The sequence below is a fragment of the Gymnoscopelus braueri genome (assembly GCF_963280865.1).
Source record: "Gymnoscopelus braueri genome assembly, chromosome: 10".
Taxonomy (NCBI): Eukaryota; Metazoa; Chordata; class Actinopteri; order Myctophiformes; family Myctophidae; genus Gymnoscopelus; species Gymnoscopelus braueri.
In genome coordinates this window covers 15,389,844-15,408,838 of record NC_137611.1, presented here as the reverse complement: position 1 = coordinate 15,408,838, position 18,995 = coordinate 15,389,844, and the positions used below count along the sequence as shown (strand labels likewise).

The 18,995-nt window shown below is 41.6% G+C and overlaps 1 protein-coding gene across 3 annotated transcripts in view; it reads right to left on the bottom strand.

The window, feature by feature from the left end:
• Positions 1-18,995, bottom strand: part of lig1 (ligase I, DNA, ATP-dependent) — a 228,321-nt gene that overhangs the window by 112,615 nt on the left and 96,711 nt on the right. For 2 of the 3 annotated variants that reach the window (XM_080441104.1, XM_080441106.1), the window contains 2 exons: positions 13,451-13,543; positions 11,779-12,410 (listed from right to left, as the gene is read on the bottom strand). In XM_080441104.1, the coding sequence (XP_080297230.1) occupies positions 12,336-12,410; positions 13,451-13,543 (168 nt within the window). In that variant the 3' untranslated portion in view covers positions 11,779-12,335. Of the gene's footprint in view, positions 1-11,778; positions 12,411-13,450; positions 13,544-18,995 lie in introns of those variants that run through there. The other variant, XM_080441105.1, reaches the window with a different exon arrangement.

Below are 18,995 nucleotides of genomic sequence, written 5' to 3'. Positions count from 1 at the left end.
CTGATATGAATGTATTATGCAAGCAACTTCACTGGTTTAAACAACATTTACAGTATATACTGTACCATCAGCAGAGAGAGAGAGAGAGAGAGAGAGAGAGAGAGAGAGAGATCGAGGCCTAATAGTGGAGTTGTGTTCCTGTAGAAAAAAGCCTTTGCTCTGTAACTCACATGCCTTGTGTGTGTTGTGTGCGCAGTATGTGCATATGTGTGTGTGTGTGTGTGTGTGTGTGTGTGTGTGTGTGTGTGTGTGTGTGTGTGTGTGTGTGTGTGTGTGTGTGTGTGTGTGTGTGTGTGTGTGTGTCTGTATGTTTATGAGCAGTGTCAGTCACATTGCAATAGATTAAATGCATGTAATCAGTAAACTCATTTATGAGGTTCAACTGAAGCAGCTTGACTAAAATATTCCCATAGTGCACAGACTGGAACTCATACAAGCTGCTGGAATGCAGAATTCATATTTTGTTATTGAATGAATGTTAATAAGCATGGTCCTAATGCCAGCTCTGCATCACAAAGCTACATTATAATTCTCCCTCCTGTCAGAAGAGTCATTCATTCACACACACAGATAGTGTGTCTTTATCACACTATGCCCAAATATGGATTACTGATGTCATAGTATTGACACAATTCAGATCATAGATTTAGCTAAAATAGACATTCAGGTTGAGTAACGTCATTAGCTATTCCATATAAGGATGTCATCACGCAATGATATCACAACATCATTATTACATCAGATGTAATTGTCCTTTTAAATGTCGTTCTTGTATTTTCCAACACAATGCCATTCAGCAACTTCAGGAAAGAGATTGCCCCTCCTTCTAACAACCTCTTCTGTAAATTAGTTGCACTGATTCACAGTGGTGCTGGTGTGTGAAATGTTTCACTGGACGATACATCTGAAAGGAGGACCTAAGAATTCCTACCCAGCTGCTGTGGTAGTCGGACACAAGGTTTACTCGTTTGGAGGATACGGTAACAAGAACAACAGTGATCAGATTGATGTCCACATCTTAAACACAGTGTCTCTACGCTGGAGGAAGTTGCCCCCATGGACAAATGGAAGAGGAGAACATGACCTTGAGGTTCCCTGCGTGCGCTGGGTTCACACAGCTGTTCTGCTAGAAGATATTGTCTACATCTGGGGGGGATATCCTTACTGTAACGTGCTTTATTCATTTCATGTTGACAACCATAGATGGTCCAAGCCCAATATTGCCGGTACTGTTCCAAAGCCGAAAAAGAACCACTCAGCCTGTGTCTTGAGGAAGGTCATGTATATTTATGGAGGAAAAACCCAGCTGACTGGACGCACTAATGACATCTACAAGTTAGACACCACCACAATGGTCTGGGCTTTAATCAACACCAGAGGAACTCCACCACCTGCTTCATCAAGTCACTCTGCCACCATCATCGGGACAAAGATGTTTGTATTTGGGGGCTATGGGGACCAGGGGGTCTGCTACAACAACATCACAGTGTTTGACACAGAGACCAACAGCTGGCTGAGCACACCTACTGTACAGCTTCTTCCAGAAAGACGCTCTGGTCATTCAGCCTTTGCCTACAATGGAGAGCTGTACATATTTGGTGGCTACATCACAAACCAGCACTTCAATGATCTGTGGAACTTCAATCCACAGACCTGCTCATGGAAGAAGCTTGAGCCCAAAGGGAAAGCCCCGTATAAGATGTATTGCACTAGGATGAGTTGTTGCATGGTGGGAGATCGTATCATCACCTTTGGAGGATACAACACACCTGATGACCTGTGTATCTTAGATTTAAGTCCTAATCTGAAGATGTTATGCAAGCTAGCAGTTATTCAGCACGGTGTGGAGCAGTCTGAACTCCCACATGACATCAGATGGGAACTGGCTGCCATGACTGCCATGACTGCCATGACTAAAACTCCTAAATATCGTGCTCAGCACTGGGATCTTCCCCAGCACATGGAATCAAGGGCTGATAACGCCACTCCACAAAAGTGGAGACAAATATGACCCAAATAACTACCGCGGGATCTGTGTAAACAGCAACCTCGGAAAGATCCTCTGCATGATCCTCAACCACAGAATTCTAAACTTCCTCACAGAAAGCAATGTCCTGAGCAAATCACAAATTGGCTTTCTACCAAAATATCGCACAACAGACCACATTTACACTCTAAACACCCTAATTGACAACCAATTAAACAAAAACAAAAGCAAATTATTCTCCTGCTTTGTCGACTTCAAAAAAGCATTCGATTCAATTTGGCATGAGGGTCTGATGTACAAACTGTTGGAGCAAATGCGCAGTTAAAATAGGCGAAAAGCACACAGACTTTCCCCCAAAGCCGAGGAGTTAGACAGGGATGCAGCCTGAGTCCAACACTCTTCAACATATATATAAACGAATTAGCAAAAACGTTAGAACAGTCCACAGCTCCAGGCATCTCCTTGGCAAACACAGAAATCAAATGCTTACTTTTTGCAGATGACCTGCTGCTGCTGTCTCCAACCAAGGAAGGACTACAGCAGCAACTTGATCTCCTACACAAATTCTCCCAGACATGGGCCCTGACAGTGAACCTAACTAAGACTAAAATCATGATATTTCAAAAAAGATCCAGCCGCCAAAACCATCAATTTTTCCTAAATACAATCCCACTAGAACAAACAAAAAACTATACCTACCTTGGCCTAAACATCAGCAGCACAGGGAACTACAACCAAGCTGTAAAGGACCTGAGAGACAAGGCAAGAAGGGCATTCTATGCTATCAAAATAGACATCCCAATTAAAACCTGGCTTAAAATACTGGACTCTGTGATAGAACCAATTTCCCTCTATGGTTGTGAGATCTGGGGACCATTAGCAAACCATGACCTTGAAAAATGGGATAAACACCAAACCGAGACCCTACACACAGAATTCTGCAAATCCATTCTCCGTACCCAGCGAAAAACACCAAATAATGCATGCAGGGCAGAATTAGGACGATACCCACTCATAATCAAAATAAAAAAGACCACCTAAAAGAAAGCGACCTAGATGCACTCCATAACAAGGCACTCACACACAGCGAAACTCTAGAGAGATGCCCCCTCAGCCAGCTGGCCCTGGAACTCCGGGCACAAACACAAACAGAGCCACGTGATAGAAAACCCATTGGACTAAACCAAATTATAAAACAGCAAAAGGAAAACTACCTGACACACTGGAAAGAAGCAACACAAAAGTTAGTGTAAACTAGAATGCTATCTGGCCCTAAACAGAGAATAGAGCATCGCAGTTCCCGCCCACTTCCTGGTTCCACTTCGAAATACTCAATGCATTTTTCCCATTGACATTTCCAAAAATATTTATATCAATTAATTTAAGCCTAGAATCAAGCCGTCCAGGGTCCTGGTGAATCATGACCATAAAACATTTTTTTCTGTGATTTATTTTATTTTATATTTAATTATATGATATACTATATTTAATAAATACCCTTTGTTTTGCCGTTTTCAAAAAAGTTTTTTCACAGAATCAAACGTTTTATGGTCATGATTTACCAGGACCCTGGATGGCTTGATTCTAGGCTTAAATTAATTGATATAAATATTTTTGGATATGTCAATAGGAAAAATGCATTGAGTATTTTGCAGTGGAACCCGGAAGGGGCGGGAACTGCGATGCTCTATACGCAGTGGCAGAATACCTGAGCACCGTGACCGACCCAAAACAAAGAAAAATCTTAACCAGGTACAGACTCAGTGAGCACAGTCTTGCGATCGAGAAAGGTCGTCACAGGCAGACCTGTATCCCGAGAGAAGACAGACTATGCACCCACTGCACACAAAATGAAGTGGAAACCGAGCTACACTTCCTAACCGTCTGTCCATTGTACCAAGACATCAGAGACACATACTTCCCACAGATTAGAACCACACATGGAGATTTTGAAAACATGACCAATGACAAAAAACTCCCATATCTGCTGGGCGAAGTACAACAATGTGCAAACACAGCAGCAAGATTCGTGAGTTGCTGTGATAGGAGAAGGATATCAAACGGAACACAACCACCCTAAAGACTAATCATTGTGTACATTCCTGCACTATACCTGCACCCAGTGATCTTGGTACATAGAAATTGATCTATTGAAGATTCTGACTTTCAAATGTACATATTTTTTGTTTTGATTGTATTTCTGTATTGTTGTATTATGCTTTCTGCTTTGGCAATGTAAACGTATGTTTTCTCATGCCAATAAAGCCCTTTGAATTGAATTGAATTGACTGCCAACAATAACTGAAAACAACATAGCCCTATAATAAAAAGAGAAAAATAACTGTGATCCCACTATAAACTAGAAAAAGTGCTCCTCGGAGCACAGGTCTCCGCCAGGTCAGGTAGGTTATTGTGGGTCAGCAATGTTTGGAATTCGCCAATCAGGATGGAATATAAAAAATCACACCCTGTGTGAAGTGGGCGGTGTCTTGCTAGCTAATCACAATACAGAATGGAGTCAACCAATCATGTACAAAAGATAAATACATTTATTGAAACACTCTTTATGATGGACGAAACCATAACTTAAAAAAAACAAACTTAGGTTTTTTTTTAAGTTATGGTTTCTTATATAGGGCTATGCACATGTGTCATGTGACACTGGCCAATCACAGTCCTGAATAGATTGTGATTGGCCAATCACGGTGCAGGGTTAGGCGGGGTAAATTTTTGGCCAATCACAGCGCAGGATAATTGTACAAATTTCCAAACCTCACTTATAGGGGCGGTTTCACCACCCAAAAATCACACCCTGTGTGAAGTGGGCGGTGTCTTGCTAGCTAATCACAATACTGAATGGAGTCAACCAATCATGTACAAAAAATAAATACATTTATTGAAACACTCTTTATGATGGAAGAAACCATAACTTAAAAAAAACAAATCTATGTTTTTTTTTAAGTTATGGTTTCTTATATAGGACTATGCACATGTGTCATGTGACACTGGCCAATCACAGTCCTGAATAGACTGTGATTGGCCAATCACGGTGCAGGGTTAGGCGGGGTACATTTTTGGCCAATCACAGCGCAGGATTTGTTGTACAAATATCCAAACCTCACTTATAGGGGCGGTTTCACCGCCCAAAAATCGGACGGAACCATCTTGATCACTTGACTATAGAGATAATGTGTACTGATTTGCATGATGTTTGGAAAAAATGTGTATGAGTAATATAAAAAAGAAATCGGCCTCCTGGTGGCGCTATAATAGGGCAATGTTAAAAGGGTGGCGTTTGTTCTTCAACGTAGTGCGAATGTGCGTGCAAAGTTCCACCGCAATCAGACGCTGCGTTCATGATTTGCGGCATTTTGTTGAAAACGGGCCACTCCTGCAAACTTTAGATGTCAATGTTAGCCAATCAGGATGGAATATGAAAAATCAAACAGATCCATCTTGATCACATGACTATAGAGATCATGTGTACCGATTTGCATGAAATTTGGATAAAATCTGAAGGCTTAAGGCGGTTACACACCGGCGAATATGCGAATATCCGCAAAATTTGGACTCGTTCCGAATAATTAAAAGACGCTTTTTTCGCTCCGCGAAACTGGTGTGGAAGCTTGCATTGACTTTATAAGGTTTTTTCAAAAAACGTATTATTCGCATGAAAAAAATCGCCCCGGTGTGTAAGGACCTTTAATCTAAAAAAATGTGTTTACATAAGTCGGCCTCCTGGTGGCGTTATAAAAGGCTAATGTGAAAAATGCAGGGCAGATGTTTTTCCTTGGCCTCTAGGGAGTATGCGTGCAAGGTTTCACGCAGATCGGTGCAGTTATAGTTAAAAACGCAAATCGGCCTTTTATAGCGCCACCATGAGGCTGATTTGAACATTTTCAAGTGGCATTTCTTCCTCGGCCCAGTGGGAATGTACGTGTGAAATTTCACGGAAATTGCATGCTGCATTCATGATTTGAGGCATTTAGTTCAAAACGGACCAATCCTGCAAACTTTGGAAGCCAACCTTAGCCAATCAGGATGGAATATGGAAAATCAGACAGATCCGTGTTGATCACATGACTATAGAGATACTGTGTACTGATTTGCGTGATGTTTGGATAAAATCTGTAGGAGTAATATCCAAAAATGGGTTTTGCACCAATTGGCCTCCTGGTGGCGCTATAACAGGGCCATGTAAAAAAATGGGGGCAGAGGTTCTGAATTGGCATCCAGGGAGTGTGTGTGCACAGTTTCGAAGCGACCGGGCCAACGGTGCCGGAGATTAGCTGTTCACAGACAGATGGACACACGGACGGACATACGGACGGACGGACAGGGGGTAAAACATACTCTCTCGCCATGCCTTTCGGCCCGGCGGAGACAATGAGGCCAATACGGAAGTGAGGCAGTTCATATGAATGGCCTGTTTGGCGCTGTTTTACCCCTGCGGCTGCGGGTGTCAGAAAGCATTTATTTTAACGCAAGCGGATGGGTTTTTGACAAACTTTAGACTAGATTTTCTTACCTTAATAAACATTGTCATAAATACTATATGCTTCCAGTCGCTAGTTTAAAGTCTTCTTTCAATCATCATGATATGCGTTTTGGTAAACTATGGTCCCATTTATTTTAAAATTGACGATAAAGTAGGCTATTCTCTAGGAGGGGCGGGATGATTTGATTGACAAGCTACACAACCAATAGCATTCATTCCCCGCCCCCGCTCTTGATTGACAAGCTACCCAACCAATAGCATTCTTTGGGATTGTTTTCCGGTTCCTGTTCCCGACGTGCTTTTGGGCTTGCATTAGAGATGGCGGATTTCAAATTCCTGAACAATCGGCTTCATTTTCGGTCTGAAGAAACCAGCGGTCTGGCTTTGTCCATCTCTTTTATACAGTCTATGGTTAACCCAAATAAAAGTGTTCCTGTAACAAAGTTGATGTCATGGTTGGCTACTCCTTCTGGAGAAGAGCCACGCCCACTGGTCATTACACTAGTGTTGGTCACTATACTATGTTTCCTTCCTTTTGCTGCTGTTGGGACTCGATTAGTCCCAAGGTTCTCAAATGTTTTAATTTCAAAGACCCCCGTAACTCTCAGAGTTACAGACCTGTAATGTGGCAATGTAAACGTATGTTTTCTCATGCCAATAAAGCCCTTTAAATTGAATTGAAATACAGACCTGTAAGGGTCCATTTGGAACCCTTTCAAGGAACCCCGAGGGTCCCTGGACCCCACTTTGAGAATGACTAGAATTAGTCTAATCTAACCAGTGGTGGAAAAAGTACTCAAATGTTTTACTTAAGTAAAAGTGTCAATACTGCAATGTAGAAGTACTCTGTTACAAGTAAAAGTCTGGAATATTTGCCTCTGAGATGTAGTGGAGTAGAAGTAAAAGCATTGACAATTGGAAATACTCCGGTAAAGTAAAAGTACCTCAAAAAGTACAGTACTTGAGTAAATGTACTTAGTTACCTTACTCCACTGAGTCCAACTGTCCACAGCAGGCTAGATCGTGTGCGCTCTCACTTCCAGTGGTGGAAGAAGTACTCTGTTTCAAGTGAAGGTTTTGTATTGAATATTTCACTTGAGTAACATACAAAGGCACTATTGGCTTCAAAATAGATATGGCTCATTTTCCCAGTAATCACATTACTGTATTGCAATTAGAAATGCATTAATGTGTTCACTTTAACGTCGCAGGCCTGTAAAGGGCGGGGCTGATTTGAATGACTTTGTGCTGCTGGGTAGCTTTAACCTTATTAAAAAACATATCATTTATTTAGTTAATTACTGTATGTATTCATTAATCTGCTAAATCTGCAAAAGTTTACTAGTAACCAAAGTGGTCAAATAATAATTGTAGTGGGGTAAAAAGTACAATATTTGCCTCTGGGATGGGGGGGGGGCATCACAATAATTTTAACCACATCTCAGGGGCCAAATACAACATCAATTTAGGGGTTCTTGACATGAAGAGGTTTGAGAACCACTGCTTTACACCATTGGTTCTCAAAGTGGGGTCCGGGGACCCCCAGGGGTCCTTGAGGGAGTTCCAGGTGAATGATGCGGATGTTAGGAACCAAATTGACCCTTATGGGTCTGTAACTCTGAGAGTGTACACATTTGTACACTCAGAGTTTCATTGATTTTACAGTATAAATTGGGGTCCCAGAGATAGATATGCCATTAAATGGGGGTCCGTAGCCTATAGCATGTCAAACTGGGGGTCCTTGAAATTAAAATGGTTGAGAATCACTGCTAGAGATGTAAAAATCTTCTCTTATGGAGGTCCCTGTGGCATATCTTTTCAAATGGGGGGCTAATAAGTGTCAATTTGGGGGTCCTTGACATGAAAAGGTTTGAGAACCACTTGCTTTACAGCCACACAGTGAGGTCCTGCTGTATAGTCCACCACACACACACACACACACACAGCACCTGTCAGTGCTGCACTCACTTAGAAACAATTTAGATTGTCAATAACGTCTGCCATCGACGCACGCCGCTGCCAAGATTAAATAAAGTGATTGCTCCTTGAGATTCAAATTATTCATGCCATTACGGCGTTCCAACTAAATTATGTGCGAGAGCCAACAACACACATCCTGTGGCCTATAGCGCGTAACAACGCACCAAACTACCAGGTATCTCCTGGCGGACCCCAACAACTCCTCAACGCTCCTCCAACCCCCCTGCCCCCCCTCACTGCATCTTCTTCTGAGCTGCACTATGCAGAGAGAAGAAAAAAAAACACCCTCTCATCCCACAATCTTCTTTGCTGCGTGTAATAACTGTCTGTCCTTGGCTCTCACACTGACACACTGACACGCCTCCCCCCCTCCCCTCTATCTCCGATAGTGGTGTTGGATTGATTCACGCTGGACAGTTAGTGGATTTCCATCATCTAATGCAGGCGCTGCAGACTCGCTGCAGAGTGCTTCTCTTTTGTTCTGCTGTTTGAGCAACTGTCAGGCCAGTGGAGGCCACGATGCAGCCTCTCTATTTCTGCTACTAATAACATTTCAGGGAGAAGAAGGGTGAAGCGCTATATCCTCCTCCTCTCCCCTTGAGATGTGCTGTCAATGCCACACACACACATGAGAGCCGTTCATGTTGCTCTCAATGCCATGCGTTAACAGCATTCAGGTTGCTCTTAACGCATTAAGACCGGGAAAGAATCAAGTGTCATTTTTTGATTTCTTTTGGCTATTCAAAAAATAGCAGATCTACAAGCTCATAGCGCGGCTCTCTCGGTGCTGCGCTATGAGCTTGTAGAAAAATCATGAAAATGTGTGCAAATCTTTAAAGCCAACATTTGTAACTCAAATCTTTGCTTCTGGGGGGTTCTACAAATGTCTTCTAAATCCTAACAAGTTTTCTGAAAAACAGTGGATCTCAAACTTTTTTATCTCAAGGACCCCCCAGCAAAATGATATGTATTTGGCCGCGGACCCCCATCTCAAAATATTTTGTTCCAGGGACCCCCAGAAGCAAACATTTGAGTTACATTTTTTTTGCTTTAAACTATATATTCAAAGATTTGCACCATGATTTTCATGATTTTTCAAAAAATAGCAGATCTACAAGCTCGTGCAGCGCTACGAGCTTGTAGATCTGCTATTTTTTAATAGCCAAACTAAAGAAATCTAAAATGACACAGATGCGATCCCAGCTTTAATGGGTTAAAAGGGATTCTTAAGCCACAAATTGGGCATTTATTTTCTATCCATTACTCACGCTGCAAAGCCTTGAAATCCATGAAGAGGTTTTGTTTGTGTCGCGCGTGCCTTGGACGAAGTTAACGGTGAAGAAGAGTCCCAAAAAGTAGCTTACTTACTTGATGAATTGAAGAAAATAGTGGGCCAGCATTAACGGCAGCAAAACTATATAAACTCCCACAAACAACTCACAGAATAATCTGTATCCAGTCCCCTGTCCTCATTACTTCCAAAAGACAGCACTTTTCGCTCTACTATTCTAATTAAAACACTTCCGGTGTAAATGCAGTCTCATGCAGGCATGAGGAATGAGTGTGTGAACTCAGCTTTGTGTTTAATGCCACACACACACACACACACACACACACACACACACACACAAACGTCCAGGTGCGCTCATCGTTAGTGCAACTGACTGTGAGAGTTGTTTTGGAGATTACAAATGGGTTTCCGGGGCCACCAATGGTCGAGTGGTTAAGGCGTGTACAACAAATAGGCTCTGATGTAGTTCAGCCTGACAGCGAGTCTCGGGTTCGACCCTGTGGACCCTCCCGTTCCCTGTCAGTGTTATACTATCAATAAAGGCAGAAAAGCCCCGAGAATATCTAAAAGAAGAAAAAAAAGAAGGGTTTCTGACTCTGGACGCCTACTTTCAATTCATGAAGTATTCTCTTTGATTTGGGATTCTTCATGCACTGTGTGGACGAATGAACACAACATAATTCTCCATGAATTCAAAAGGCTCCACGGGGGTAAGAATATGATACAAAAGAAAAGCCATTTTAGGGGGTGAAGTGCTTCTTTAGTGCCCACACAACACAGTGTCCATGTACTCTTAATGCTATACACATACACCGCCGTTGTACTCTGGCGAGCGGGCCTCCGGGTGGAAATCAGGCCAGAGTCGGGTGCATTTGTATGCCATCCATACGGTACATTGCATTTGTTGCCCCCCCAACCAACCCACAGGCGGTTCCAACACAGTGGGTTTTTGATAACAATCTCTTACCAAAAGAGGCATGCCTTAAATCCTAAATGGGTTTTTCCTTCTCCTTTTGCAAACCAAAGCGCACACTGTAGGCTACTGTACAGAGCGAAAAGATACGGAAAAAAAGGCTTCTACATTCTCTGGGCATCTGTAAAAAAAACTTGTATATCTACAAGATTGAATCAATTGTAAAAAGTTAAATTGTGGAAATCAAAATACGGAAGCCAGGCAATATTATAAAACTGCCAATCTTTATTCCATTTTTAGAAAAATCATGAACATTTGTGCAAATCTTTGAATATATATATATTTTTTAAAGCTAACATTTGTAATTCAAATCTTTGCTTCTGGGGATTCTACAAATGTCTTCTAAATCCTAACAGTTTTCTGAAAAACTTATGTTCCTATGTCAGTGGTCCTCAAACTTTTTCAAGGACCCCCCAGCAAAATGATATGCATTTGGCCGTGGACCCCCATCTTAGAATATTATTTTTCCAGGGACCCCGAGAAGCAAAGATTTGAGTTAAATTTTTTTTGCTTTAATCAATATATATATATTCAAAGATTTGCACCATGATTTTCACGATTTTTCAAAAATAGCAGATCTACAAGCTCGTAGCTATGAGCTTGTAGATCTGCTATTTTTGAATAGCAGAGAGCACTGTTGGCTACTGTACAGAGCGAAAAGAGAAGAAAAAAAAAGGCTTCTACAATCTGGGCATCTGTAAAAAAATAAATAAAAAATCTCTCGAAATTTTTATCCCGTGATTTTGTAACCCTTATTTTTCACCCGGTGCCAATTTTCTAAGTGATCCTGGGCGCTACACTCCCCTCACCAGCCTAGGGAGGGCCAGGGCCGAGCTCATGCCTCATTCAATGCATGAGAGCCAACTGACCTTCTTGTCACCTGACAGGGGGGAGTTTCCTCGATAGGACGTAGCGCGTGGAAGGAACACGTTATTCCAGCCAATTCCATTCCCCTCCATCAGGCTGTCATGGGGGAGGTCGAAAAACGTACAAGATTAAATCAACTGTAAAAAAGTTAAATTGTGGAAATCAAAACACGGAAGCCAGTCAATATTATAAAAATGCCAATCTTTATTCTTATTCGACATTAACAAGAGGAGAAAAATAAGTGCCGATGTTTATTCAAATTCGACATTAACAATAATAAGGAAAGAACCTATGTACAAATTGTGTTAATTAGGCCGATTAAGCCCGATTCATACTTGGTGGCGCTGCGGCTGTCGGCACCTGCAAAATGCAAAGCCAAGTATAACCCAACGTTCAGAAGCTTAGTGCTTATTTGCATGGAGTATGTTTCCTTTTGAACCAGACGCTCAAGGTAAAGTGAGTGAATGAAAAGGTCTGGCTGCTTTCACTGTGAATGGACACCAAAAGGTCAACAAACATTACTGCTATTGAATGAAACCCAATAACTATATAATTACGTTACTTGAATTCGGTTGTTTACATGTTGCGCTAGTTAATGCGCTGTAATGACCAGATAAACCCCCCCAAAAAAAAGTTTTGGGAAAAAAAGCACAGACGTCAGTAAGAAAAATCATGTTTTCTTCATGGCGCACGCCAACGCAATGCACAACCACGTAAAAACCAGGCTTAATTGTGCTGATCAGTAGTAATCCTCCAGCTCAGCTCTGTCGCCCTGATTCTGGATGATCTGCTGCTTCTTGTACAAATCAGCAATCTGGAGAGAACAGGAGAGAGAGAAGGGGAGGGAGGGTTAGAGATAGAGAGTGGAGAGGGGGGGGTGAAGTGTGAGAACCAGACAGAGACAGACAGACAGAGAGACAGACAACGAACGTCAGAGACAGCCGGCGAGCCCGATCACACCCAGGTGACACCGCGGGAAATTGACAATAAAAGATAGACACCGAAAGATATAGGGAAATGGACAGCGAGGGGCGGGCGAGGCGGTGACAGATACCGAGAGAGAGAGAGAGAGAGAGAGAGGACAGGACAGAGGAGAGAGGTGTGAAAGAGAAAGTAGATGATAAAGTCAGGTCTCGGTTTTTAAAAAAATAAAAAAATAAATAGAGGACGAGCTAAAAATAAGGGGCTGATTATTCATGTCCCCAGTCAGCCTTTGAAGTTCGCTGACTAGCAGCCGGTCGCTGAGTGACGGATGGGGGTCGACGTGTTCATCTGAGCTCGCTGTGGAGGGAGGGGGAGAGGGTGGGGGGGGGGAGCTGCGGGGTGAGGTAATAACCGCCCTGTCCCGCCTGTACCCAGAACTAACCTGCTACAGCAGTGGTTCTCAACTTTTTAAGGCCGCGACCCCCAAAATAATCATATTTGAACTTGGGACGCCCCAAAATAATCATATTTGAACTGGGGGTGACCCCCCAAAATAATCATATTTGAACTGGAGACCCTCCTCCCTGAAGGGAATTGTAGGAGTAGAGGCATTACATTTTGTTCGACTCGGTTCCACACATAAATATAGTGAAAATAGGCGATCTACAACGAGCTTGTAGATCGCCTATTTAAAAAAAAAAAATTCATGACAATTTGGCCAATGTTTAACCAGTTTTTATAGTATTGTTTGATGATTACTTTTGATGCAGTAATGGTCAATGTCAAGGACAATTAGGTATTAAAAGTCCTTAAATTGTCACTTTACTGTCATCTGGAGACCCCCCAAAATCATGTGAGAGAACCACTGTGCTACAGGAGGAGAGGGACGGGGGACGGGACGGGACGGGGTGTTTGGCGGAGTTGACGTACCTGAGACCCGCTGGTGGCGTCTTCAGGCTTTTTGTCGTCTCGGATCCGTAGGAATCGCGGGAACCTGAGAGAGATGCCCTTCTCTGGGTCCACCTGGAGGATAGATGAGACGTTGATTAGTTTAACTAAAGAAGTTATGGATTGCAGCTTTAAATGCAGTGTTACCATCATGCAGTGTTGGTAGTAGCAAAAAAGTTCCAACGTGATGGTACACCAAGGACACAGTGTCAGAGAGGAAGTACAACATTTAAAGCAATAGAGCCGTCTGATATTGCTGAATAATATCACCATTTTGGCAGTTCAAATAAGGGCTCCAACACCCCGCACACTACCCCTACCGCCAAGCCGGTCCGCTTGGCCGCGCAGCAGAGGGAAGATTGACATTGAACAAATTTGAGACAGGATGTTGCATAGATTAATGCATCAATTATATCCCCCCACATACTGTACTGTACCAGGGTGATGACTGGCACATTCACACACTTACTTACTGACGTACTTACTGAACCAAAACAGATGCCTGTTAAATATCTACGTATATATATATATATATATATATATATATATATATATACACATATCCACTGTCGATAGCCTGGACATACACCCATTCAAAGGCAATATATGTATTCCCATTTACTGGTGATAAATTGTACATTATACTTATATTTCTTGATAGAATAAACATTATGTTAACTCAAGTCAAGCACAGATGTCAGGTGTCAGACTCTTAAGTATATTTATTTTTTTATCTTCTCATCTCTACTCTTACCTCAACCCATCCTATATGTTTCATGCTTACTGCTACTATGTAAATATACCTTTTACTGCTCCTGGTATTGATTTGTGTTGTATTGTCTTTGTATGTATTGTCGATTATGAATTGAGAACATAGGACCACAATGTGTTATCCTTTGAGCATTGTTCTTGTAATTGTACGTGCTGTACGGTTTGATAAAGTATTCAATCAATCAATATGACACCTGAATTTCCCCACGGGGATCAATGATTGAATTAATGACAGTCAGTCAGTCAGTCCGATTATAAGTTGCAGAGAATTGTCAAGGCTCAAGTCAGGATTGTATGCCAACTAATCATGGATGGTCGATTATATCAGTGGTTCTCAACCTGTGGATCGGGACCCCCAGGGGGATCCATATGATGTTTTGGGGGGTCCCAGATGACAGTGAAGTGACAATTTAAGGACCTTCAAGAGCTTTTTAATACCTGAAAAAAGACCATTACTGCATCAAAAGTAATCTATACTATACTATACTATAAAAATGTGTCAAACATTGGCCAAATTGTTAAATAATATAAGAAAGAGGCAAACATTTTGAACTCCTACATTCCAAGTGCTTATCAGGGTGGGGGGTCCCAGATTCAAATATGATTCTTTTGGGGGCTCACGTTCTGAAAAGGTTGAGAACCACTGGATTACATCCAGGCCTAAATACTGTAGCTCCCTTGGTGAAGAATTGTGGTAAAAATATCTATCGAGCCAATATCCTTAGCCATGAGGATTAACATGTCATAACGGCACATATTTTAGATGCACTAGAGGCAGGTTTTTTTGGGGGGGGATGATCCCTCCCACGAATCTACGCACATGAGACGACATGAGTGAGTGAGTGAGTTCCAAGCCTGGTTTAAGAGGAGCTTTGCATCTAAAAAAAATCCCCACCAAAACAACAAAAACATGGACACAAATTTGGCTGTAAGAGAGACAAATGAGACAGTTGACTGTCACAGTTATTATATACAGAAGTGTTGCCTGGGGGGAAAGACAGCATCATCTGAAAATGAAGGATTTAAACAGGACAGAGCGAGACAAAATGACACAATCCTATTACAGTACCTAGTTTTAACACCAAGGTACTTGTGAATCATGCAGTTTAACAGAGCCCCTGCTAACTTATTCATTCATTTTAACACCTGGGTCGTCCTACTAACTTATTCATTCCTTTTTAACTCCGAGGTACCACTGTGCTAATTTATTCATTCATTTGAACACGGGTGCTACCAACTTGTTCATTTTAACAACAGAAGTGCTACAAACTAGGGATCGGATGTGTGCGGATACTTGATTAAACACAATAAATTGACCCACAAGTAACCCATCAAGACCTGGAACGCATCTGTGTGTCACTTTTTCATTTGAGCCAAGAAGCATTATTATTTTACCCTTTGGCCATTCAAAAATAGCAGATATACAAGCTCATAGCGCGGCACCGAGTGCCGCGCTACGAGCTTGTAGATCTGCTATTTTTGAAAAATCAGGAAAATGTGTGCAAATCTTTGAATATATATTGTTTAAAGCGAACATTTTTAACTCTATTCTTTGCTTCTGGGGGGGTCCCTGGAACAAAACATTTTGAGATGGGGGGGTCAGCGGCCAAATACATGTTTTGGGTGGTCCTTGACATGAAAAAGTTTGAGAACCACTGATATAGAAACACACATTTTTTTCAGAAAACCGTTAGGATTTAGAAGACATCGTAGAATCGGCTTCAGGTCTTAATGGGTTAACAAAAAAACAAAGTATTTCCTTGCGTACGGTAATGAAAGTATTCCATAAGTCTTGCGCTGGCCGTCTGCCCAGCGCAACACGGTCGCCAAAACAAGGAAGTGTTGATCAAATATAGAATACATTTTCTGTTACTGCATCGTCTATTTCTCACTTCAAACGTTTTCAAAAACATTCTTGAGAGCAACGTTTAGCTGTAAATTACATTGTGGGGTTTGTTTACATGGCTGTCGTGCTGGGATACGGCATAAAATCAAGCAGCGCAGCAGGTGCTCTGAGCCTTTGATTAGACAGAGGTCTGTTATAGAGCCCATCGGGTCATTATTTAGTAATAACACACACGCTGAATTCAGTGATTGACCAATCATAAAGAATCAAGCATTCAACCAAGCCATGTTGAATGCATAATGCATTGTCCAATAAAGATGTCAAAGTCAAAACAGTGCTGCCCCAACTAAACGTTTAATAAGTAATATCCGTTTATTTTTTTATTAAAATATGTATTCATTTTATTTTCATTGAGACATTTACGTTTTGTTTTACACATTTTCCATTCTGCATCCATATCACCGTCACGTCTTAATAAAAAGTTGCTTTCTTTAACGAGCAAAATAAGCAAATACATGCCAATTAAGTATTAACCAGGGTGATTAGCGGGGGCCTGTCACACTGATTTGCGCAGCGCTGATCACCTGCATCCTGGCATCGTTCACTTCCCAGTGAGTGTAGTGAGTGAATGTATTCTAGCTACAGTTTGTTGGGATTTTTGATGGGAAAGCATGACGATGAGAAATCCCATCCAATATAAGCACCTGGATGTGAACGGCCAAGGCGATAACACTGGAGGTACCGAGGTAGCCAGAGGCACGCATGTATGAACCTCGTACTGCCCCCGCTGCCTCTGTTATCCGTTTGATTTGAAGAAATAATCCAGCGTTTGAGGTGAGAACGTGGTGAATGCAAAGACGACGGCCCACGTTTCAATCAAAACCGTATGGGCTGAACATATCCAACGCTATATGTCATGTTATGGCTGCAGGGAAGATGGTCAGTAATGTACTCAGTCCCAAGCATGTGACGCGCATAATTGATTTGATCTACTTTTGCACACTGGCTTGATGTTCATTAATTGGAAGCAACTCTTCAAATGGGCTTTGGGCTTATAGATCAAAAAGCAGTCCGTTTGGGCTCTTTTCTGTGTGTTTCCATACCTATCCCTGTTAAGTTCCTGGGTAAAGACTGCATGTAGTGCACAAATAAATAAAAAGACACAATACATTTTTAACCCATTAAGACCGGGAACGCATCTGTGTCATTTTTTGATTTTGTCGGCTATTAAAAAATAGCAGATATACAAGCTCAAAGCGCGGCTACAAGCTTGTAGATCTGCAAAATGTTTTAAATTGTGAAAATGTGTGCAAATCTTTGAATATATATATATTCTTTTTTAAAGTGATTTTTTTTTACTCAAATCTTTGCTTCTGGGGGGTCCCTGGAACAACATATTTTGAGATGGGGATCCGTGGCCAAAGACATAATTTTGGGGGTCCTTCATATGAAACAAGTTTGAGAACCACTGATATTATAGCAACATCATGTATAGAAGCAAAGATTTGAGTTAAAATGTTCGCTTAAAAAAAAACATATTATATTCAAAGATTAGATTTTTTCAAAAAAATTGCAGATCTACAAGCTCATAGCGCGGCACCGAGGAGCTTGTATATCTGGTATTTTTGAATAGCCCAAAGAAATCTTAAAATGAACACAGATGCATTCCCGGTCTTAACGGGTTAAAATCTATACATGGTTGTTGAGCAGCCTGAGCGGGGCAACACATCAGTGTTATTGTTACAATAAAGCCAGTCATTATGATGAATGGAGACGTATATAAGCGAACGTGCTGCTTTAGGCGGATACTGTATACGTGCTGTGGGACTTGTATCGCCGTGGCGCCAGCACCTTACCTCCAATCTGCAGCTGAACCACGGGCAATAAACGGGTTATAATTCCTGTAAATCCTCCACTTTAATAGCACACTTAACCCATTAATACCTGGAACGCATCTGTGTCACTTTTAGATTTCTTTAGGCTATTCAAAAATAGCAGATATACAAGCTCATAGCGCGGCACCGAGTGCCGTGCTATGAGCTTGTAGATCTGCTATTTTTGAAAAATCGAGGAAAAAAAAAATGTATTTTTTTCCAAATTTTTTTTTTGATTTAGAAGACATTTCTAGAATCTTCTCAGGTCTTAAAGGGTTAATAACTCCATTATGAGCCGTTAATTATAACTTTTTTTTTTATTGTCGTAACACGCCGTAAAAAAAAAAGAAAAAAGGGGGAGAATTTATCGGCAGAAACACATGGAAGATTTAGTAAGCCCAGCCGAGTCTCCCCCCATGGGGGGTCCTGGAGCCAGGAAGGAACACACACACGCGCACGCACGTGTGCACGTGCAGACACGCACAAGTGCATTTGCGCACATGCACACACACACCTGCAATGTAATGGACCTGACTGGTTGTCAATGTTGGCTGGAAGCCTTGGATGTCCAAAACCGTTACTATTCAGAAAATGGGAAAAAAGTTCCAATGGATCCAAAGTACTTATTATTTTTGAATAAAGAAGGCACTGGAGCAACTCGGATAATTGGAGTATTTTTCTTTAACCCTTTAAGACCTGAGGCGATTCTTAAAAATGTTTTCCAAATCCCAACAGTTTTTTGAAAAAAAGCTTTTTTTTTCAAGATTTCTCAAAAATAGCAGATCTACAAGCTCATAGCGCGGCACTCGGTGCCGCGCTATGAGCTTGTATATCTGCTATTTTTGAATAGCCAAAGAAATCTAAAGTGACACATATGCGTTCCAGGTCTCAATGGGTTAATATGGAACTGGGTGCAAGGCAAGAACGACAACGTTTCAATGTCAAAATGACATCTTCGTCAGGTAATGATGACATAACTTGAAACTGCCTTTTTTTGCAGTTTGTCAAATATTCTTTTGACACAGATTCAAATGTT